Here is a 24,601-nt window from a genome sequence, read left to right on the forward strand (position 1 = left end):
AATTTTTATACCAAAATACGGAATGTAGAGCTGCCCTGCAGGGAAAGATTCATTCGTTCATTAAGTCACTCATATATTTACTGAGGACTTACTAAGTGCTAGGCACTTCCCCAGGCACGGAGGATACAGCCAAGAATGAAACAGACCCAAATCCTTGTCCTCGTGGAACTTTCATTCTAATGGGGAGACCAAAAATTAAACAAAATAAAAAAGTAAAATACTTTTAAAGTGTTTAGTGCTCAAGAGGAAAAAGAAAACAAGGAAGGTGATTATGAAAGGGATGTGTCTGAATGTGGGGGTTGTCGGGGGGATGCAGAGCATGTTGAAACTTCAGATGAAGCAGCTGAGGAAGGCCTGAGGCGACTACTGAATGACATCCAGAGATGAGGGAGTGGTTGTGGGAACCTCATCTTTGGAGGAAGCACTGTGGGCAGACAGAATATCACTGAGTACCAAGGTCCTGTCCTGGGCATGCTGGGGTCACTGGAAAAGGGCCAGCATGGGGGGTGGTTGGCAGGGGAGTGGGTGTAGATCCACATGTTATTCTCGCAGGACAAGAAAAGCTGGACTGGCAAGGTGGCTCATACCTGTAATCACAGCACTTTGGGAGGCTGAGGTGGGTGGATCACCTGAGGTCAGGAGTTCAAGACCAGCCTGGCCAACATGGTGAAACCCCATCTCTACTAAAAACACAAAAATTAGCCGGGGGCAGTGGCAGGCACCTGTAATCCTAGCTACTCGGGAGGTTGAGGCAGGAGAATTGCTTGAACCAGGGAGGCGGAGGTTGCAGTGAGCTGAAATTGCGCCACTGAGCTCCAGCCTGGGCAACAGAGCAAGACTCCATCTGAAAGAAAGAAAAAGAAAGAAAGAACAGGCCGGGTGCGGTGGCTCAAGCCTGTAATCCCAGCACTTTGGGAGGCCAAGACGGGCGGATCACGAGATCAGGAGATGGAGACCATCCTGGCTAACACGGTGAAACCCCGTCTTACTAAAAAAAAAAAAATACAAAAAACTAGCCGGGCAAGGTGGCGGGTGCCTGCAGTCCCAGCTACTCGGGAGGCTGAGCCAGGAGAATGGCGTAAACCCGGGAGGCAGAGTTGCAGTGAGCTGAGATCCGGTCACTACACTCCAGCCTGGGCGACAGAGCAAGACTCCGCCTCAAAAAAAAAAAAAAAAAAGAAAGAAAGAACGAAAAAGAATGGAAAAGAAAAGAAGGAAGGAAGGAAGGGTAAAAGAAAGAAAAGAAAAGGAAAGAAAGAGAGAGAGAAAGAAAAGGAGAAAGAAAGGAGAAAGAAAAGAAAAGGAAAGAGAAAGAAGAGGAAGGAAGGAAGGAAGGAAAGGAAGGGAAGGAAGGAAGGAAGGAAGGAAGGAAGGAAGGAAGGAAGGAAGGAAGGAAGGAAGGAAGGAAGGAAGGAAAGGAAAGGAAAGGAAAGAAAGAGAAAGAAAGGCAAGAAAGGCCACTGAGTTCTGAGGACCAATGCAATCATTCTGGTGCCAGGTGGAAAACTGCTGATGAAGGGGCAAGGGCACGAGCAGGGAGTTCAGACAAGTCTTTTTCAATAAACCAGATGGGTGATGATGGCGGCTTGCCCCAAGCTGGTGGCCATGAAGGTGGTGAGAAGTGGCCCAATTCTGGTGGAGGTGGAGTTGACAGGCTGGACAAAAAAATGGAAAATCTGGGCTCAAATAAAAAAAAAAATTAATACTTTCTAAAGCTTTCCAGTGGGTTTTTTTCTTTCCCACAATTTCATTGTACTTAATCTCACTGTCAATTAGTTCATGCTTAGATGCAGAACAGTGAGTTTTGAGGAGCCAAAAAAGGTTTTAAGTTGCCTAAATTGTTTCAGTTAGCATAACTGCTTTTGTGCTAATTATTGGTGATTGAGTTTTAAGATCCAACAATTGCAGGCATAGGCTGGCAAATTCTATGCAGGCTCACTTTGCACTAAGTCTTGCACATTAAAAAAAGGAGGCCAGAGAGCTTTGGCTCCCAAAGACAGAAGGGCTCTCTCTTCCCAGCATCAAGCTCCTGAAACTACCATTAGGTTCAGACACTAGAAGAGTCAGACACTAGAAGAGTCAGACACTAGAAGAGTCAGGACAAGAAGCCAGCTTACTTTATTTCCGGCCCAGAGCTCACAGCAGCCCTCTGCTCTTTGGCACCACCAACCTCATCCAGCAAGAATAAGGTTCCCTAAAATTCCCCGGGAAAACAGAAATCCTACTGCTCACTTCCCCACCCTCACATCTACTTCTCTAATTGTCTCACTGGATACAATGTCCCACAAATTCATATTCTCAGAGGAAACCCCTTTTGAGAGAGCAACGGGTCCAGCCTCTCACACGGTTAGAAAGTTCACAAGGTGCCAACAGTGGTCGTGGTGTTTCTCCTAAGGGACTTAACATACTGATGTCCAGGCCCCACCCTCAACTCATTAAATTGGTTTAAGGAGGAGCCCAGACATGAGTATTTTTTTAAAGCTCAAGTGACTTTAATGTGCAGCCAGGGTTGAGAATGACTGCCCCAACATCTTCTACTGAGGCAACAGATTTTCAAAGGTGTGTCCTTCAACACGCAAGGAAGACAGCCTATCCAGCAAGAGGGGTGCATGTCAGCAGCAAGAGTGAAGTGGCTCTTAGCCAGGAGCGTGAAGCTGCAGGCTGTGCCTCTCAGGCAACCCGTGGTGATACTCCCAAATCACATGCCAATTTCTAGAGGAGACATTCCTCCAGACATCCACACGGCCTTAACACAATTACTGCTTAGAGGCAGCTCAATAACCAAGAATTATTCAAAAGGCAACAACACGTGAACGTTGAGGCACAGCAAAATTAGTCATCCACTTACTTACTGAATCTTCAACTAAATTTCACTTTGGTGTTGGCCAAATGCCACAAACACCTGCCTTAAACATTGTCAGACTATCAGCAAAGATGCCGGTGCAAGCAATGCTCTCAAAGCCTCTCCATCCTAGCCCAGCCCAAGAGATACAGGTAATCGTTTTTCTTTGGGAAAGAAGGTTCATTTCAGGGCAACTATAACCAGAGATAATTTGGGTTTACCTCTAGGGCATCCAGCCCTCTCAAGGAATAGACTCCACTGACTAAGACAGTTGCTGCTATTACCCTGCAATTACACTGGTTAAGGCAGTAGTAAATAAAGGTCTAGAATGAATGTATTTCATGTGACTTATAATGAAAACAATGATTTTGCAAGTTCTTATCACAAAGAACTTGAGATGTCTGACATCTCTAGTACCAGCTCGTGAAAACAGTAAGATCATTTCCATGTTCTTTAGACTTGGTGATGAATTTCTTTTCTAGAACACCATCTATAGTCACTATTTTGCTGTTATGAGCTGTTGAGCAACATTAAGGTGGTGGACTCCTGCAGAAGCCAGGCACTGACAGCCTCTCTAGAAGTAACTCCACGTTGCATTTGACTGAATGCCCCGAATTCCAACCTAAGTATTAAAAACCTAATTCCTGTGTTCTTACATAACAGTCCACGGAAATTAGCTAGAATCTGACCTTCCCCCATCACTATTTTTGGGAGAGGTAATAAACAGGAGTAACTTCTCCGAGATACAATGCTATTTATCTCGCTCTTGTTTAGCCCACAGTCCAGTAAATACAGGTATATAAATAAATTAAAAGGCCTCAAAGAGCATTAAGCCAGAAAGACCCATGCTTTAAATACACATTGGGCTTGAACAGAAGTGTGTGCATATGCATACGCAAACTCCTGTGTAAAGAGTCTCTCAATTTAGAAAACAGCACTTCAACCTCTTGTGCTTAAAGTCAAGCAAATATGGTACAGACAGAACCAGAGAGCTCTGCTGCTGGCCCGTCTCCCTCACTCAGGTATCAGTCACTTGAGAGACCTGCTTTAGAGCAGGTGTTCCAGGAGAAATCACACACTGCTACCCAGGGGAAGGAACAAAAGAGGGCTTGCAGATTCAATATCCAGCCTCTACCTCACGACAAATGTATTCGTCAATGAAAAAGGAAGAGAGGTTTGGTTCCAATTCCTTTATGATCCAAAGTATTAGGTTGGCACAAAAGTAATTGCAGGTTTTGTCACTATTTTTATTTATTTATTTATTTATTTATTTATTTATTTATTTATTTTAGATGGAGTCTCACTCTGGGCCCAGACTGGAGTGCAGTGGCATGATCTTGGCGGACTGCAACCTCCGCCTCCCGGGTTCAAGTGATTCTCCTGCCTCAGCTTCCCTTGTAGTTGGGAGTACAGGAATGTGCCACCACCCCCAGCTGATTTTTATATTTTTAGTAGAGGGGTTTCACTGTGTTGGCCAGGCTAGTCTCGAACTCCTGACCTCAGATGATACACCCTCCTTGGCCTCCCAAAGCGCTGGGATTACAGGCGTGAGCCAACGCGCCCAGCCTGTCATTACTTTTAATGGCAAAAACCACAACTACTTTGGCACCAATCTGATAGGCAAATCTCACTGTGTATTTAATGTATCTTTCCCTATTAATGAGCTTAAACCAATGTCTGAGGCTGTGGTGACTGTTTGACTATGGCGGTACCTGCTGTAAAAGGAAGTAAATAAATGCAAAGTTAGGGCAGCCCCCTGCCAATGTAAAGCTGCTAGAACATATGCCCAGTTACAAGCTATATTATATGGAATTTGAAGTGAGAGAAATCCCTAGAAAATGGGATTTCATTTTCTAGAAAATGAAAACTCAGTTCATTTAAAATCTGGCTCCTTCTAATTTAATAATGAAAGCTCATAAAAGTATGAGATAGAAGAGAAATAAGCTTCAGTGTAAAGCTTTCCTTCCAAAGAGGTTTGTTCAAAAAAGAAGTCTGTTCAAAAATTCAAGTCTCATCCAAAGACTATTTATTGAAGACCTACTATGTATAGCACTGCAGTAGACACCACTGGAGATCAGATACAAATGAGGGAAATCCCTGGGAGATTCCTACTTTACATCTAAGCAATCACAACTTCAATTGTTCTTCACACCAGAGACAAAAGGGCACACTGGAGACCACCACTCCTCTATCCAATACTGCGGGGGAGGAAGTGGGGACACTAGACACGGTAGTAGCTCTGGAAATAAATAGCTGCTCAAGTTCACACAACCTTGAATTTTTCCCTTACAAATAAGCATAGTCTTCTGAGTTTTCTATACAAAAACATAAAAGAAGTAAAGCACCTTAAAACCTGAGCCAAAAACTACTAGCCTAGAATCAAGACAGTGTGATAGTCAGGAATTGCTAAATCAGACGAGACAGATGGGTTCCCCTAGCATCAGGAGCTTAATGATTTCAGGTTACCAGTGGAGCTGAGTACAAGCATGCCTTAAGATAGAAGGCAAATCTGTCAAGGCCCTCCCCTCCTGGAGAATCTGCAGTGGGGTTAGCAGTCCTAAAGCTCCACCCCAGCACTCTGCCTCCTCCACTGCACCACTCCTGCCACCCCATCCTTGCCTCAGTCTTTCCCAGAAGTCATTTCATCTGCTTGGAGACTGTTGTCACAGTATCTGCACGATGCATCATTTTCTCAGAAAAAGATAAAGAGTCGAAAAGGTAAATCAATAGACAGAAAGTAGAGGAGTGGTTGCCTGGGCTGAGGTTAGAATGGGAGTGAGGTAAATGAGCATGAGACTTCTTTTGGAGTGATGGAAATATTCTAAAATTGGTTTGTGGTGGTGGTTGCACAACTCTGTAAATATACTAAACATCGCTGAACTCTACACTTAAAATAGGTTATTTTTATGGTATGTAAATGATATCCCAATAAAGCTGTTAATTTTTTTAAAAGTGTTAACTGTGTTTAACATTAAGCCATGAGAATGTCTACCCAAACGTGGGAGAAACAGCCTTGCTGAAAATGTAAAAACACGAGCAAATAGATCACAAGTTTGTTCAGGATTCCTTCAACTTTAATTGTGGGGGTAAAATCAGGCAGCCACTGAAGATAAAATACAGTCCCTGGGAGTAATCACAATGCTGTTTTCTTTTGTAAAGTGGACATGATAAGAGTTTTTTGTTTTGTTTTGTTTTTCAGCGCAAGTGGTCAAAAGTTGTCAACATTGTCTTCATTCCTCGATTGTCTCTTTTTTACCAGTCTCTTGCCCTTCAAACAGAGGATACCTGGCCTCCACATCGGCCCATGTGATGCTGCCATTGGCTAGGTCTCGGACTATGCTGGGCAGCTCAGAGACCTAGAGACAAGGAGAGAGAAGCCAAGTATCAACCAACTTGTTCAGATTTTTAAGAAGATTTATCCTGAACTCAGGAAACCTTACACAGAGCCAAACAATGTCATGCCATGCAAGGGTCCATGTTCTTCTTCTCGCCCACAATGCCCACCAGTTCCCCCAGACAACTCAATTCTGCCACAAAGCCTTTCCTAACTTTTCTAAATCTCCATGTCCTTTACTTCATGTGTATTAAATTTAACTATTAGAACAAACAGGAGTCAGTCAAGTAACTCGTGTGAGGGAGTTACATAAGACTGGCAAACTGGAGAGCTCTGACGAAGGAGGCCACTGTTCCTCAGCCAAAATCAAACACTGGCTGCCACATAGCAATGGTTCTCAAACTCGAGTGCACGTCAGAATCATCTGGAGGTCTCGTTAAAACTAAAAAAGTTTTGCCTGCCCCCTCTGCCTCTCCATCCCCAGTTTATGATGTAGTAGGTCTGGGGAGGTTTTGCTTATCTCACACATTTCCAGGTGACACTGATGCTGCTGGTCTAGGGACTACACTTTTGAGAACCACACCCAGATGGGTACACAGGTCCAGAGTAGCCAGATGGTCTCTAAAAAGTCAAGTTAGAAATTCACGACTTCTGGATTAGACTATAAACTCCTTCAGAAAAAAAAAAAGCAGTCTTTTGCTTCTGTTTTCCCTATTAGTATCTGTATCAAGCTAAGTATGGAACAGGCACGTGAAATATGTGCTCAAAGTTGATAAATTAGGCAGGCAGACGTCAATTAGAGCAGCTACTCTTTCCTTTCCCTTACCACCCATCCTTCCCCTTCTGTGCTTCTACCATCTCCATTACTGCCTTCCTATTGACCAAAATTACTGAAACATCATTCACTGTTTTGAATATCTGAACACGGAAAAGTTTATACATACACATGTATACGTGTCTGTAAAAATAAAAAATTAAAATGTCTAACCCCTCAAAAGCCTACCAATAAAACTATGGCAACAAATTATTGGGATCATATTTCTCTTGCCCAATAAACAAACAAGTATAAAAGCAAACTGCTGGAGAATGAGCCCAGAGCAATACAAATGGTTATAAAATATTAGAGAAGTGCTAATGGATATTTTCATAATTAAACCAGGGGGACTTGAGATTCTGGGCTCTGTCTGATAGAAGCTGTTCATTAAAATTAAAAAGAAAAAAAAAGGAAAGGGAGCATATACACATCAAAATCCAACACAAATCAGTAAGAAGCAGTACACATTTCTAAGGCTAAAAATGCCAAAGAGAAGGCCAGATACCTCTGCTCTTATCTGCCGCATTGAGTCACGGTCCCTCAGAGTTGCTGTGTGGGGGGTCTTGTTCACTGTGTCAAAGTCAATGGTGACACCAAAAGCCACGCCAATCTCATCAGTCCTGGCATAGCGCCTTCCAATTGACCCAGAGGAATCGTCTACCTTGTGAGACACTCCGTGCCTGGTGAGGGCTTCCGCTATCCAAAATAAACAAAGTAAATTAAAAATAGAACAATGGAGTTAAGCCCAATGTTATCTAACTACTGTCTTCTTACAAGCTCAGACTTATAAAAGGGACCAAGACAAGACAGCAACAAGTTGAGCTGCAACACAAAGAAACATCCCTAAAGTTTAATAAATCCCTTGCGAGAATCCAAATCTTCATGCATACCTCCATCTGATACAGCTATAGGGGGAACAAATATAGGACCAAGAGCCAAGGCCAGAAGGTGAGTCCTGACTCCACCACCTCCATTTTTATGGCTCTGAGCAGGTCAATGGACTCTCCCCACTTCCCAACTCTGAAATAAGTGGGATGTGCCAGATGACCACTAGGATTCCTTTCAGGGCAGTGGATTCTGTAGCTGTAGATCCACTAGGGTTGCTACACTCCACTTGGGTTCCCTCGATGAACTGAGCACCAACGTCAGTATGAGAAGGAAATAATTTTTAAATCTGACTCTTGGGTCCTACCTTGACTCACTCAAATGCCAGAATAAAACATCTGAGCAAGCATACCCTCTCTCTTAGAAATAAGAGTACAGGCTAAAATCATGTACTCTTTATAAAATCATTTATATTCTTTATTCAATCTCTATTTTTATTGAAATAAACGATACATTTCCTAAGATTCAGTCTCCTGATGGTGTTCCCATGGAGTTTACCCAATTGAATTTGCTTACATAATTCCTTGACAAATGGCATGAACTCCTGGTTTTGGCTCAGTGGGAGGACGGAACATTTGAATGGAGCGACTACAGCAGGGAAACTGAAGAACTGGATGATTTAAAAAGAAAAAAATCCAAATATGTTAATTTGTAAATATCTAAATGCTAATACCCCAAACCAAAAGAGGTTAATATTCAGCAAGTGTTCAAGCATAACATCATTACCCAAATGCCAGAAAACATGACATGAAAAGCAGTATGGCAAAAGAGAAGCAGGAGAACCAGCATCAGAAACACCTGGTTTCAGCTCCAAATTTGGGCCAACTCATGAGCTCTCTTTCTAAACCTTAGTTTCTCCATCTAAAAAGCAGGTCTCCACCACCTGCTCTGCTTGCTTCACAAGCCCGTTACTAAAAAAGTCAAATGATGTGAAAGCATTCTGAAAGCTACTACATATAAAAGACGGTAATTTTTAGTCCCACATAAAAGACAGTTTTTCTGTGGAGACTACCTAAATCATCAAACAAGTGGCAGTGCCCCAAACCAAAAGCCTATTCTGTCTTTTAAGAAAAGAACCTATGAGCCTTAGTGACCCAGTGAAACAGAAAAGTTTAATTAGCTCACAAACATAGGTCCAAAAGAAATAGTACAAAACAAAAAAGATGCTCCATCTACCTACACTAAAAAGTACATACAGCCTTCTTAAACTGCCCTGAAATAGTTTCTGAGTAACTCAGAAATCAAAGAAAGCAAAAATAAGGCTGGGCACAGTGGCTCCTGCCTGTAACCCCAGCACTTTGGGAAGCTGAGGCAGAAGAATTGCTTGAGCCCAGGAATTCAAGACCAGCCAGGGCAACATGGCAAGACCCCATCTCTACAAAAACTAAAAAATTAGCTAGGCATTGTGAGGCGCACCTGTGGTCCCAGCTACTCGGGAGGCTGAAGCAGGAGGATTGCTTGAGCCCAAAAGTTTGAGGCTGTAGTCAGCTGAGATCATGCCACTGCACTCCAGCTGAGCAACAAAGCGAGACCAAAAAAAAAAAAAAAGCGAAAATAAAAATATTCTGTGGAAGGCAAACCAATCTACCACTTTGGGTTGGAAATGGGAACTGAAGGCAGTTCTTAATACTTGTACAAAAGGTTCACTTGAAGGCAAAAACACAGAATAAATTTGTCCCATAAAAATAATGAATGACACAGATTCCAGTTTAGCCTCTTACCCAAAGTTCAATTAACCTTTAATGCCAAGCAATGAATATCCCACTCTAAGTAAGGCCTGTATTCCACCAACATTGCTGCTCACATCACAGAAGGTTCAGAATTATATTCCCTTCCTCCATCTTGTGATATTTCTATTTAATATGAGACAGTAATAGGGACCTGACTTTATAGAAAAATAATTTTTAGAATTTCACTAGCAATGTCTTTCTACTACATTTATAGGCAAATAGATTGAGGAACTAGGTGCTAACAATTTAGAAGCATTTTTGGCTTCCCACAGCCTAATCAAATTTCTCTTCATCATGGGAATTCACGCAATTCATAAAACACTGTGACTAATTTATTCTTGTTTAGCCCTTACGAAATTTCTATTAAAGCTGTAGTTATATTAATATTGTTAGATTCAAAGGAACAGCTAAAAGATTTTCTAAAACCTTTTTATTAGAAAAATAAGCAGAAAAAGCTTGAAGCAGACTTGACATCTAAAAAGAACACACGCAGTTATGTTTGTCATCATTTCTCAAAAAGAACCAAGCCTTATGTTTGTGTACCTGGGGCCTAGCCCAGGTTCTTACAATCTGTTGAATGAATAGGGCTGCTTCTTCAAGGTTGGGAAATGAAGAAGCAACTTTAGGGCAGAGAGTACACTACTAACTTTATTAGCTATGTATTACAATAGTGTGTCAGACTGAAGTACTGCTGCCGAGAATGCACTAGTTCATCCTTCAAGGTTAAATGTCCCAGAAAGAACCACAGGGTTGATGTCTAACATTACATACACTCAAGCTTTAGAATGGCCAAGTGGATGACACTGTTTCTTTCAATTAACCTAACATATACAACCTCTCCTTTTTAGCCATTCTTCTGGTTGGCTTTCCTAGCAATCTGACCAGGAGTGTAACTTCTGCAGGCAGAGGCGAGGTAAAAATGGTGAAGTAAGGCAAGGAGATAGAGAGGAAGAAGGCAAGGAGATAGAGAGGAAGAAGGCAAGGAGCAGTGATTCAGAAGCATCAGAACCAAAAGAAAATTCGTGGGAGCTGATGAAGACTTCTTATAATCTTCTATCTTCAGCAATACTTGAATGCTAGGAAAGGCTATACCCCAGATAACTATTATCCCATTTATGATCTGTCAAGCTTTCACAGTGAAATCACCTAGGGTTCTTATTATTAAAAAAAACACCCACATCCCTGGGTCTTAGACCTAGTGAATCAGCATCTCCAGAGTAGAACCTAGGAATTCACATCTTTACCCCAAAAGTACCCCAGACAATTTTATGCAGTTTGAGGAGGTTCCCTTTGATACTTTACCAGACTATAGATAGAGCTTAGTGGTCTGGCTAAATTCTATGAGTCATCTCATCCTTCCCAAATTTCTGAAAACACAGCATATCCAGAAAGTGCCATTCCTTCCACTGACATAATGTAGATTGTTCCCCAAAGTAATTGGTTCAGTCTCAGAATAGAGAGCACCAGGCAACTAAAACAATAGCTTCTAGAATAACCTAAAGCTCAAATAAGATAACACAGGAAAGTGGTTTGTCTATAAAAACTTAAGCAAAGATGAATGTTAACAGCACTAGTAGACAATAGTAATAACTAATTGATCATTCTAGAGTCTTATTAATGTACTTCACAATGTAATTCAGAACATTTTTATTATCTGACACTATAACAGCACACTACATGATAACTTACTGTTCTCTGTTCATCTCCTTCACGTACATGGAATGTATGTTCAAATACCGTATACATGATCCTACCCAGGCCGAAGGAGGGTTCAATTACATTCGGAACAACTTCTTCCACTGCGAAAGAGAAATTCAATAACATTCTCTCAAATACCACATAATGCATTTCAGATTCTCTCTAAACAATTCACTGGGCACGATGCTCACACCTGTAATCCCAGCATTTTGGGAGGCCGAGGTGGGTGGATCATCTGAGGTCAGGAATTCGAGACCAGCCTGGCCAACATGGTGAAACCCCGTCTCTACTAAAAATACAAAAATTAGCCGGGTGTGGTGGCAGGTGCCTGTAATTCCAGCTACTCGGGAGGCTGAGGCAGCAGAATCGCTTGAACCCCGGAGGCAGAGGTTGCAGTAAGCCAAGATCGTGCCACTGCACTCCAACCTGGAAAACAAGGGCGAGACTTGGTCTCAAAAAAAAAAAAAAAAAATTCTTAGCACTAAAAATATCTCTATTCTAGATGGATTTTTTATGTCTGTATATCAGAACAAAGAAACCAGAACATACCTAAAAACTATTTGCTAATAGGAAACATGCCTTCGAAGAGAAAGTTGGAGTGAAAAAATCTTTCACCAAATTCTGTTTATACTGTGTAAAAACGAAACCTGAGTTACCAGAATGTTTATTCACCAGTTGGCAAACTACGAATAGCAGCAGCTACATTTTGTCTCTATCACCTGCCTTGGCTACCCAGAAAACACAAAAAATCTAAGGCTTTTAATAAGAATTTGCTAGAATTTAAAATCTAACACAGCTGGCAAAATTCACAAAAACAATTCCTACACGCAAAAAGTATTACACGGTTTGTGTTTCTTTAACTTTTTAGCTTGTTATCTTGATGAGAACTTGTTCAGAACCCCATTACTGGCATTGTATTACCAATGTTCTGGGGTCAGGACACCCTTAGGGAAGAGTTTGCTCAAAGAACAGCAGTCCATCAAAGACATCTTACAGTGGCCTACAGCTCTTCCTGTGGGTAAGACAACACCCGTGGTATACACAGGAAATACACTGATAATTATTACTTATTATGTGGAAAGGAAGAAGCACTGCTAAGCACTGTCCAGGTCTAAGATAACTGGCCATAACCTTGGAGAGTTTATATTGTTTGGGAAATGAGATCATTGGAACCAAAAACTCACACATGTAGAGGAAAACAGATCCTGTTTGTCTACGATAAAGAGTAATATTTTAGAAACATGATCAAGGCATTCCCCCCCTATCCTTCTGTGGTATCTGAGTAATGGTGATGTGCAGCTCTGAACTAGCTGCCAGGATCGTGGCTATAAAGCCCCAGAGCGTGATGGAGAAGCCCCTGCTTACTCCTACCACTGCTCACAGAAGCCTGGCTACAAGACAGGCCAAGAACAAAGGCTCACTCTCTCCACTGGCAGTAGCTTCTCAAACACCCACTACTATTCTGTTTCCAGGAATTTGAATTCAGCCACAAATAAACTTCAGCATCCTCCATATATGCTCCAAATTACTCATTGCCTGATTCACATAATTTGTTCTACAAAAAAACAATCATCTTCTTAACTTTTAAAAAAGCATGAAACATCACTGGTCTAAATGGCCTTTTTTTTTTTTTTTTTTGGAGACAGAGTCTCGCCCGTTCACCCAGGCTAGAGTACAATGGCGCAATCTCGGCTTATTGCAAGCCTCCCGGGTTGAAGGGATTCACCTGCCTCAACCTCCCGAGTAGCTGGGATTACAGGCACGCACCTCCACGCCCAGCTAATTTTTGTATTTTTTGTTTGTTTTTGAGACGGCGTCTTGCTCAGTCGCCCAGGCTGGAGTGCAGTGGCATGATCTCAGCTCACTGCAAGCTCCGCCTTCCAGGTTCACACCGTTCTCCTGCCTCAGCCTCCTGAGTAGCTGGGATTACAGGTGCCCGGCGCCACACCCAGCTAATTTTTTTTGTATTTTTAGTAGAGATGGGGTTTCACCATGTAAGCCAGGATGGTCTCGATCTCTTGACCTCGTGATCCACCCACCTCAGCCTCCCAAAATGCTGGGATTACAGGCGTGAACCACTGCACCCGGCAAAATTTTTCCATTTTTAGTAGAGATGGGGTTTCACCATGTTGGCCAGGCTGGTCTCAAACTCCTGACCTCGTGATCTACCCGCTCTCGGCCTCCCAAAGTGTTGGAATTACAGGCATGAGCCACCGCGTCTGGCCCCTAAAGGACTTTTTAATAAGTTATTTTGCCAAAAAAGACAGGGAATGAGGGCTAGGCGTGGCCGCTCATGCCTGTAATCCCAGCACTTTGGGAGGCCGAGTCGGGTGGACTGCTTGAGCCTAGGAGTTCAAGACCAGCCTGGGCAACGTGGCAAAAACCTCATCTCTACAAAAAATACAAAAATTCGTTGGGTATGGTAGCGTGCTCCTGTAGTCCCAGCTAATTGGGAGGCTGAGGCAGAGGTTGTGCCACTGCACTCCAGCCTGGGTGACAGAGCGAGACCCTGTCTCAAACAACAGCAAAAGCTTTAGGGAGCAGTGACTTTTTGTTTATCATTTTTACAAATTTACCATATAGTGTCTTCTGGAATCTCTTCACATTGACCATGTCTTTTGTTAACTGAAATGTTTTCCCTTCAGTTTCAATTGTAAATTCCCTACAAAGAAACAAAATACATTTTGTATTAGTTCAAACAGGCACCCCATGCCTTAATTTAAAGGAATTTTGTAGATTGCTAAATTGTTTTTTATTTTTATAACTTGATCAACTCTCCAGATATAATAAGTGATGTCAAATTTAAATTATTTCATAAGAAACACCAAATTAAGTATTATTCTAACAATGGCACCAAAAAATACTCTGAGGAGATACACCAAATTTTGACTAGTTTCATAAAATTCCACAAGTGACTTAATGACTAATGCCTTTGATTTTGAGATCAAGGTAAAACCAAAAACAACTTTTTGAAATTTCAGTTTTAGAATAATAACAACTTTGTCAGAAATAAGCCTGCTGGTAAAAACACAAGGGTTCTCATTACTGTCCCAACAAATGTACAAATGAACCAGCATGCCATCTTACAAAAGTAATTTTACAGTCCAATGCCCACACTATTTTCAAAATAAATTTTGACATTTGTCTTGATGAAGATCAGTTTAAAAGAAGTTTAATGTTTCTGTTTCATACGGCAATATAAAATATTATCCCCCCCAAAATCACTGGCTGCCATGTATTTGTGTCCTGAGATATGCCCATTCAGTTTCAGGTTATAATAATTCACTCTTTATAAAGAGTTTCATGTAATACCTGTATTTCAGCTTAGGAGGTGTTTCCTCACATTTTGAGTATCAATTTGGATTTCTCTTGCCTCCCAAGCAATTCAGTGCTAGGATAGAGTGCCCTCATGTGGTTGTCTTGGAAGCTGGATACTTGGCATACATAACAACTGCATTTTGCTTGTTTCCACCTGTGATAATCTCATGCCTCATCTGACTGGTGTTCACTGAATTCTTCCGTTTTTACTATTCTGTCTGAAGTCTGTGTGTGCGTGCATTAAAGGTTCCATTACATACACGGTGTTATATTCACCCTCTCTGTAAGCACAGTCTAAGTGTATCATAGTGAACAGCTATAAAAGAGTTGCAATTGGGTCAGGCATGGTGGCTCACGCCTGTAATCCCAGCACTTTGGGAGGCCAAGGCAGGCGGATCACCTGAGGTCAGGAGTTCGAGACCAACCTGGTCAACATGGTGAAACCCCATCTCCACTAAAAATACAAAAAATTAGCTAGGTGTGGTGGTGCACACCTGTAGTCCCAGCTACTCAGGAGGCTAAGGTGGGAGAATTGCTTGAAACTGGGAAGCAGAGGTTGCAGTGAGCTGAGATCGCACCACTGCACCCCAGCCTGGGTGACAGAGTGAGACTCCATCTCAAAAAAAAAAGAGTTGCAATTGGCAAGGAGACAGCCATTACTTGAGAATAAGTAATAAAACAAACTGTGTTTATGGATAATGATATTTAATTAGTAATATAACTTAGTCCATTTTAATGGGACTTGATATTGTTTTAGTATAAATAGATGTTAATTCTAGAAGACCAGAAATGTTTTAAAATTTTTCTGAAACAGATATCTTCAACTTGCAAGAGTTCATCTTTGTCCCATCCGTTCTTTGTTCCTTTTCCTCCTCTCCCATCTTCTTGTGGAATATTTTTTCTTATTCTACTTTATCTCTACCATTGGTTTATTAGTTACACCCCTTGGTTTTTTTTGTGTTTTTTTTCCGGGTGATTGCTCTAGAGTTCACTCTACGCATTTTTTAACTTATCACAGTTTATCTTCAAGTAATATTACACCATTTCATATATAATGTATACACCTCACAAGAGTATATTCCTAATTCTTTGCTCCCACCCTTTGTGCTATTGATAGCATACATTTTACTTCCACGTGTTAAAAATTCTGTATTATTATTATTTTATTTCATTTATTTATTTATTTATTTATTTTTTTTTTTGAGACGGAGTCTCGCTCTGTCGCCCAGGCTGGAGTGCAGTGGCCACATCTCAGCTCACTGCAAGCTCTGCCTCCCGGGTTTACGCCATTCTCCTGCCTCAGCCTCCCGAGTAGCCGGGACTACAGGCGCCCGCCACCGCCCCCGGCTAGTTTTTTGTATTTTTTAGTAGAGATGGGGTTTCACCATGTTAGCCAGGATGGTCTCGATCTCCTGACCTCGTGATCCACCCGTCTCGGCCTCCCAAAGTGCAGGGATTACAGGCTTGAGCCACCGTGCCCGGCCTGTATTATTATTTTTACTTTAAATACTCCATTATCTTTTGAAGAAATTAAGAGATGAGAAAGAAAATGCCATTTCTATTTACCCACATATTTGTCATTTCTAGATCTCTTAAGTCTTCTGGGTAGATCTAAACTTTCATACTTCTGCCTGGAGAAGTTCCCTTAACAATTCTCATAGTGGAGGTCTGTTGGTAGTGCAATTTCAGAGCCCTGGATTGTCTAAAACAGAGGTGTTCAATCTTTTGGCTTCCCTGGGCCACACTAGAAGAACTGTCTTGGACTGCACATAAAATACACTAACACTAGCCATAGCTGATGAGCAAAGAAAAAAAAAAACTGCCAAAAAAAACTCATGATGTTTTTCGAAAGTTTACGAATTTGTGTTGGGCAGCATCAAAAGCCATCCTGGGCCACATACAGCCTGCAGGCCGCAGGTTGGGCAAGCTTGGTCTTAAAAGTATTTCCTCTTCATTTTTGAAAGATATTTTTGCTGGGTGTAGGAATTTTAAAACACTTTAAAAGATTTCATTCCATTATATGGTGATCTGCATAGTTTTTGATACGAATTCTAATCATTCTTATCTTCATTTGTTTTTACGTAATGAGTCTTTTTCCCCTCTAGCTGCTTTAAAGGTTCTTCTCTTCATCCCTAGTTTTTAGCTATTTGATTTTCATGTGTCTTCATATGGTCATCTTTGTGTTTATCCTGCTTGGGGATAAGCTTCTTCAATCTGTAGTTTTATCGTTTTCATCAAATTTGGAAAATTTCCAGCTATTGTATAGTATTTTTTCTATACGCCCTCTCTAGGACTCTCAATTACACACGCATTAGATGGTCTGATATTGTCCCACTGGACAGTTTTTTCCCAGTCTTGTTTTTTCTATGCTTCATTTTGGATAGTTTTTGTTGCTATGTCTTTGAGTTCAATGATCTTTCTTCTGTAATGTTTAATCTACTGTTAATCCCATCCAGTGACATTTTCATTTGAGATACTGCCTCTAAATGTTTCATGTTGTCTATATATATAAAAACGTGTTTATATCCATATTACACATATATTTTTCCCTTTCTCACCTCACATGTTCATGTTTTCCTTTATACCCTTGAGTACATTAAGTATATTTATAATAAGTGCTTTAACATCCTTATGTATTTACCGCATCATGTTTTTTCTAGGTGTTTCTTTCAACTGACTTTACTCCTCATTTTCCTGCTATTTCATATATATATATAGTAATTTTTATCGTTTGCTGGATATTGTAAATTTTACATTGTTCAGGGCTGGATTTTGTTGTATTCCTTTAAAGGCTTTTCTCTATTTTTTCTTTTTTCTTTGAGACGGAGTCTCACTCTGTTGCCCAGGCTGGAGTGCAGTGGCAAGATCGCGGTTCACTGCAAGCTCCGCCTCCCAGGTTCACGCCATTCCCCTGCCTCAGCCTCTGAGTAGCTGGGACTACAGGCACCCACCGCCATGCCTGGCTAATTTTTTGTATTTTTAGTACAGATGGGGTTTCACCGTGTTAGCCAGGATGGTCTCCTGACCTCGTGATCTGCCTGCCTCGGCCTCCCAAAGTGCTGGGATTACAGGCGTGAGCCACCATGCCCCACCTTCTCTATTGTTTATATTCATGCTTAAACAATTACAGAGAGTATTCTAAACCTCCAAAAAGGAGAAGTGACCTGAGAGGTAGATGTAGTTTCTAACCCTTCCTAGCTGGGTAAGTCGCTTTAAGAAAGTTAATAGGAAAAAAAAAAAAAAAAAGTCTTTATATTCTACTTCAAATCTTTTTCCAGGCTATAATGCCAAAATCTCAGCAAAGACAGTCCTTCAAATGCAGCCAACAAAAAATCTTAAAAATCTTACCTGCAAAAAATCTTAAGAAATTAATCACACCCTAACTTTCAGAACCTGGCCGAAGACACAACTGACTGGAGCCCGTGGAAGACTAAACATCTGAAATCTTACCCTTTCTCATTCAGCAGCATCTCCATTTCTGTAATGTAGCACTCATCACAAATGGCAAGATACTCCATCACCAGTTTTGCATCCTTCTTATATGCCTTACCAATTGCTCCCTTATTGGGTTCAAACTGAACAACACTGACTGTTTTGTATGAAGTAGTCAAGGAATCCAAAACTACAGCGCTGCCTCAGTATTTCAGAAAACGAGCCTGAGAACAATCAGTCATCAACTTAAAACCACCCCAGCTCTCTATCAGTACTCCAGATCCTGTTTATGTTGATTTTAAGACAAGATGAAACACCTGTCCACAAAATCATTCAAGCAAATCTCACCCAAAATTAATACCATCAATAGAAACTTTTCCAGTTACAGTGAGAAAAAAGAGATATTATCTAATCAGTAATGACCAACCCATGGCATAAGAACTTCTGATAAGAATTTATTTCTAAAGTGCCCAAAATAAGATCTATTTCCTGTCACTGACCTACCCCTAAGAAATCAGCTCATAACTTCACTGCCTAGTAAAGAAAGAAAATTTCTATTTTGCTGATTTTCAGACCAAGTGAGTTAAATTATTATTTCATCTACTATCAAATGACACTCATCTTTTAATGGAAAAAGCTTTCACCAGGTACCCTTTATTTAAAGAGCATGTAGGTAGGTGCAGGTGTGAAGCGCATTTTGGAAACAGCTGAGAAAAAAACTATTAACGCTCTGAAAGATATTCAGAGCATTTTTCTAAATATGCTTCTTTTAAAGGCCAAACATTGAGTGGGCACACATCAGACTACAAGTGCAGAGAATAGGAAAGGAACAAAGAGATAGGTAAAATAATAGGTTTAAACAAGTATTACTACGGTATCAAAAACATCTCCATTTATCCATAGAACACGGTAAAGACTTGGACTTAGTCATTAGCAAGATGTTCACATGTGAATCCTGAGTTTTTGGAGTGAACAGAAAGGATATGGGTTCTTTCAGAGGTTTCTCAGCTACAAGTGGGACTTTGGTGGCTCGTGCATGACAGGAGAGGTCATAACAGGAACGATCAGCACATCCAACAATCTCAATCCAACCCTAAAAAGATATAATCAATAAAAACATTACTTACTTATACTTACATTGTGTTCATTCACAAATGCATGCAGATTATAACCCTTTCATATATTCAAGGATAATTCGATTATACAATCTTCATTCAAATTTTATAAATATTTGAAATGGGAATAGCCTCATATATCAGGCAGCTAATAAACCTATAAAATATAATTCACACGGATCTGGGTGTGATGGCTCACGCCTGTAATCCCAGGTACTTGGGAAGTTGAGGTGGAAGGATCACTTGAGGCCAGGAGTTTGAGACCAATCTGGGCAACATAGTGGGACCCCATCTTAAAAAAAAAAAAAAAAAAATGAAAGAAAAAATATATAATTCACACTGTAAACAAAATAGTCTTCCTTTCCGGATGGATTTATATTGTCATACTGAGTCTGTGGTGTAAACTAATATATTCTGGAATTTAATTACGGAAATTAAATGTGAACCTAGACAAAGCCTGTAAATTTGGTTCAAATTTGTGAACAGGAATCAAAATGAATTTGGCAGAAACCATAATTCCTTGGATGAAGTACCTACTGTTCTCATAACTTGATATCAGATGGCTGACTAAACACCTACTTCAGCTTGCCATAAATGTGGGCATTTGGATTCAATTCACTTTCTTTACTGAACAAAAGACAACTCAGTATAAGAGTGGATAAAGTTTAGGTCACACAATAAAATTATATAAGAGCATTATGATCACACTGATGCCAGGTTCTCTGTCTTATAAATACATACATAAGATACTGTTAAAAAGCAAAATTTAAATTATTTTCAAAGAACCTGCAATGAATTGAATGCTTGTGTCCTTGGCAAAATTCGTATACTGAAATCCTAACTCCCAACATGATGGTATTAGGAGGAGGTGCCTTTGGGAGGTGATTAGGTCATGAGGATGGAGCCCTAATCACTGGAATCTGGGACCCCAGAGGGCTCTCTTGCCCTCTTTCACCATGTGAGGATACAACAAGAAGTTGGCAGTATGCAACTGAGAATGGGGCCCTCACAAGAATCAGACCATGCTGGCACCCTGATCTCTGACTTTCAGCCTCCAGAACAGTGAGAAATCAATGTCCGTTGTTTATAAGCCACTCCGTATGTGGTACTTTCTTATAGCAACCCCAACTATGACAAACTCTTAAGAATCCGTTATTTCAATAAGAAAAAGAGTTTGTAAAGAGCTTATTTTGGTAGATATCTAGTTAGTCCTTCTCACGAAGATTTGTTGTTGTTTTTTTTTTGTCCTTGATCCAAAGAGTTTGGGGAAATTAAACCATCAAAACTACTAAGCTTGGCCAGACACAGTGGCTCATGTCTGTAATCCCAGCACTTTGGGAGGCTGAGGCGGGCAGATGACCTGAGGTCAGAAGTTCAAGACCAGCCTGGCTAACATAGAGAAACGCCGTCTTTACAAAAAATACAAAAATTAGCCAGGTGCAGTGCCATGCATCTGTAATCCCAGCTACTCGGGAGGCTGAGGCAGGAGAATCGCTTGAACCCAGGAGGCGGAGGCTGCAGTGAGCGGAGAATGCACCACTGCATTCCAGCCTGGGTGACAGAGCAAGGCTCTGTCTCAAAAAAAAAAAAAAAGGCAAAACTACTCAGCTTTCCAAGCACATGTTATCACATGGGGTGTTTGTAATAAAGCAAGCAAATATAAAACTCATATGAGCTCAGAAACTCCAACACGAAACAACAAAAGGAATTAAAGAACAAAGCCTAAAAACATGCAATCTGGCAATCTGACATTCCCTATACATGTCGACTGGTAAATATACTTATGTTCTTAAACATACAGTTTGGTGGTTATAATTTACCAAAGATGTCAACTAACATTTATGTACTAAAAGGTAAAATTATAAAAACGTGCCTGAGAATAACAATGTTGGGATAGTGATTACTTCTCTGGAGGGAAAGAGGATTGGTGTGGCATTAACTACAATGGTAACTTTTTTTATTAAAAAAAATATATAAAGCACACAAAAGTATTAAACTCTCTAAGGGAGTTCTCCCCTCTCGTTAAGAGCATCTGGGACTCTGGAGCTTCTTGTTTCATTTAGCCCTGTTTTCCAGTGACTTTCCATTTTCTGATCCCCAGCCTCACAGTAGCACTCAGATAAGGACTAGCAGGCATACAGTGGGTTTATAAAGCAGTACAGCATGACTGTTAAGAGCATGGGCCTGGCGTCAGACAGCCAGGTTTATATCCTAGCCTCACCACTCACTGGCTGTGAAACTTAAGCAAATTACTTAATAGAGACAGCAAGAACAACATCTGGTTTAATCTGAAATTAGAGTCAGAGCAAACTAAGAGAAGGAGCTGGGTATGAAACCAAAAGAAAAGAAATAATCTTTTCTCATAAAAAAGGAAAAACATTTTATTGGTTTGATCTGAAAATAAAAAGTCATCCCAGAAAATCTAAAAAGTGTAAAGAAATTAGTGATCACCCATAATGCTAAGAATAATTACTATTATCATTTTGACATATGTCAAGCAAGCTTGCTAAGAAAATCCTAACAGATTACAGTAATTCTTTCCTAATTCCACAAGGGAAAAAGAATATATTAAAAACAACATCATTAATAGCCATTTATAAACATATGCAGATTATTATGCATTTACGCATGTGTGTGTTAGAACACATAGAAGAATCATCTAGAGAAGGCAGACATACCCAAGATCATGGAGCTAAGCATGATCTTTTTTTGTTTGTTTGAGACAGGGCCTCACTCTGTCGCCCAGGCTTGAGTTCAGTGGTGCAATCATGGCTCACTACAGCCTCAACCTCCCGGGTTCATGTGATCTTCCCACCTCAGCTTCCCAAGTAGCTGAAACTACAGGGGCGTGCTATCACACCTGGCTAATTTTTGTACTTTTTGTAGAGACAGGGTCTTGCTATGTTGCCCAGGCTGGTCTCAAATTTCTGAGCTCAAGCAATCCTCCCACCTCGGCCTCCCAAAGTCCTGGGATTACAAGCATGAGTCACCACACCCAGCCAGTTTGGACATGTCTTAAAAGCTATAAAAAAAACAACAAAGTTACGTGACAGAGACTCATAAAGCTAAAAATATTTACCATCTGGTCCTTTATAGAAAATGTCTGCTCAATGCAAAGAAGAGACATAAAACACCTGGGGAGAGGCACGTAACTGGAAGTTTCATTTTCTACATAATATTCTTCAGAATTATTTTTTCCTTTTTGTTTTAAAAAAAGTAGTCATTACTTTTTAAAATATGACTGATTTTGATTTTTAATTTTCAAAAATCCATAAAAAGAAAGCCATTTTAAAAAGTAAAAACTGCGCCGGTAGTCCCAGCTACTCGGGAGGCTGAGGCAGGAGAATGGCGTAGGCCCGGGAGGCGGAGCTTGCAGTAAGCTGAGATCCAGCCACTGTACTCCAGCCTGGGCGACAGAGCAAGACTCTGTCTCAAAAAATAAATAAATAAATAAATAAATAAATAAATAAAGAGTGAAAACTGAACCAAGGGTGCAGTGGAACAAATGACCCTGGACTAGAATAAAGTCTCTTTCTATGCAGGTGAGGAAGCCTCTCTAACACCCAAGAAGGGAAATGCCAAAAGACTCTCAGCCTTGTTTTAGATGCCACATTTCCTCCTGCCACCAGTATAGACAGCATCTCCTATACGCAAATGCCTTCCGTCCCTCAGCTTCAGTACTGATGTTCATGTTTGGTGGTGGAGGCTGGAGGGGTGACAGGGCATAGGGGCAGCAGGGTACCTCGAGATCATCTGTGAATTGTGAGTTAAATACATAACATTTGAGAAAGGTAATACTTAAGCAAGAGATCAGAATCAACTAGTATATTCCCCAAAGCTACCACATAGCTCATTGAGCTAAGAGCACTATGACTTTCTTTACTCAACCTCTCCACCATTTCCAATGTTTGCTGGGATTCTTGCCAGGAAGGAGAGGCCAATGTGTCTTAGATCCACTCCAGAATATTGCCAGTAATGCTGCCAATACACTGTACAGCTAGTGTACACATCAGCACTGTCCCATCATCAACTAACTCTCTCTCTCAGCTGTCTAAGACTACAACGGGCTCCTTAGGACACATAAAAAGGCAGGAGGCAACTGCTTTTTCCATTTTGCTCAGGAAAAGATCTCTTTTCTTTTCCCTTTGTTCCTCTGTGGCATAAAGTGCACAAAAATCCATTTTTGGGCTCCTAAGTTAACAATGTGAAAACCACATGGTAAACAGCACTCCACTTACGTAGGATGTTTTGGATTCTGCATCCCAACAGTCACAGGCGTAATGGGCCATCTCATTCTCCATGTGCTGCCGAAAGCGGAGTTTATCTGGAGATATTCCAACCTTCGTGAGGTAGAGGTAGATGCGGCCAATGAAATAGCCTAATACTGTGTTATTAATCACACCCTAAATCAACCAGTAAGAAAGCAAGCATGGAGGAAGAAAAGAAAACACACATTAATTTGAAAGCCAAGATACCATTTTCCATTGACTCCTACTGAAAAATATTTGAAACCCAACGCAAACTATTCTATCTTGCTTTCAAAACAATTTCAAATACTCAGAATGAGATCTTGGTTATTTTTTAATGGGTTAATGTCAAGATGATGATAATGGAGTTATTCAAAATCTGTCCAACATACTTAGTGGGTCAGCAAAAATTCAGCCCAGTACCTCATACCTTCTAAATCTACAGTACTAAAAACAATATTCATAATGACACTAAAGAATAGCAAAGATGGCCGGGCGCGGTGGCTCAAGCCTATAATCCCAGCACTTTGGGAGGCCGAGACGGGCGGATCACGAGGTCAGGAGATTGAGACCATCCTGGCTAACACGGTGAAACCCTGTCTCTACTAAAAAATACAAAAAACTAGCCAGGCGAGGCGGCGGGCACCTGTAGTCCCAGCTACTCGGGAGGCTGAAGCAGGAGAATGGCATAAACCCGGGAGACAGAGTTTGCAGTGAGCTGAGATCCAGCCACTGCACTCCAGCCTGGGCCACAGAGCGAGACTCCGTCTCAAAAAAAAAAAAAAAAAAAAAAAGAATGGCAAAGACATTCCCTTCTGAATTAACCAAAGTAATGAGACATGTTGAGGGGATTTTAATGTATCCTTACCCACTGAAATTTGTGAACCCCATAGAGTACACATAATCATTTTAGTGTTTGGAAGGACCTTAGAAAACATCTAGCCCCATCTCCATACACTACAGAGGTCTTCTCCGCAAAGTGGCTGACAAGCTAACGACCAATCTTGCCAGGAATATTTTCAGGGCCAGGAAACTCACTGCTCCGCGAGGCAACTCATTCCACTAGTGGACAGCAGCTACTGTTGGCAAGTTTTCAGGCACTCACTTCTCCAGGCAAATATTTACAAAGTGCTTAGATGCAAGGCCTTATTCCACTGCTATGAATACAGAAGAGTTTGAAACCCAG

At 40.9% G+C, this 24,601-nt stretch overlaps 1 protein-coding gene across 1 annotated transcript in view; it reads right to left on the reverse strand.

Moving 5' to 3' along the window:
* Positions 1-5,894: 5,894 nt before the first annotated feature.
* The window catches only part of GARS (glycyl-tRNA synthetase), a 40,482-nt gene continuing 21,775 nt past the window's right edge, over positions 5,895-24,601 (reverse strand). The window contains exons 10-17 of the mRNA XM_025380265.1: positions 23,407-23,571; positions 19,039-19,146; positions 18,072-18,217; positions 13,880-13,965; positions 11,295-11,404; positions 8,392-8,485; positions 7,496-7,686; positions 5,895-6,198 (exon numbers count right to left, since the gene is read on the reverse strand). Coding sequence (XP_025236050.1) covers positions 6,073-6,198; positions 7,496-7,686; positions 8,392-8,485; positions 11,295-11,404; positions 13,880-13,965; positions 18,072-18,217; positions 19,039-19,146; positions 23,407-23,571 — 1,026 coding nt within the window. The 3' untranslated portion in view covers positions 5,895-6,072. The remainder of the gene's footprint in view (positions 6,199-7,495; positions 7,687-8,391; positions 8,486-11,294; positions 11,405-13,879; positions 13,966-18,071; positions 18,218-19,038; positions 19,147-23,406; positions 23,572-24,601) is intronic.

This window comes from Theropithecus gelada, chromosome 3 (genome assembly GCF_003255815.1).
Source record: "Theropithecus gelada isolate Dixy chromosome 3, Tgel_1.0, whole genome shotgun sequence".
NCBI classification, from domain to species: domain Eukaryota; kingdom Metazoa; phylum Chordata; class Mammalia; order Primates; family Cercopithecidae; genus Theropithecus; species Theropithecus gelada.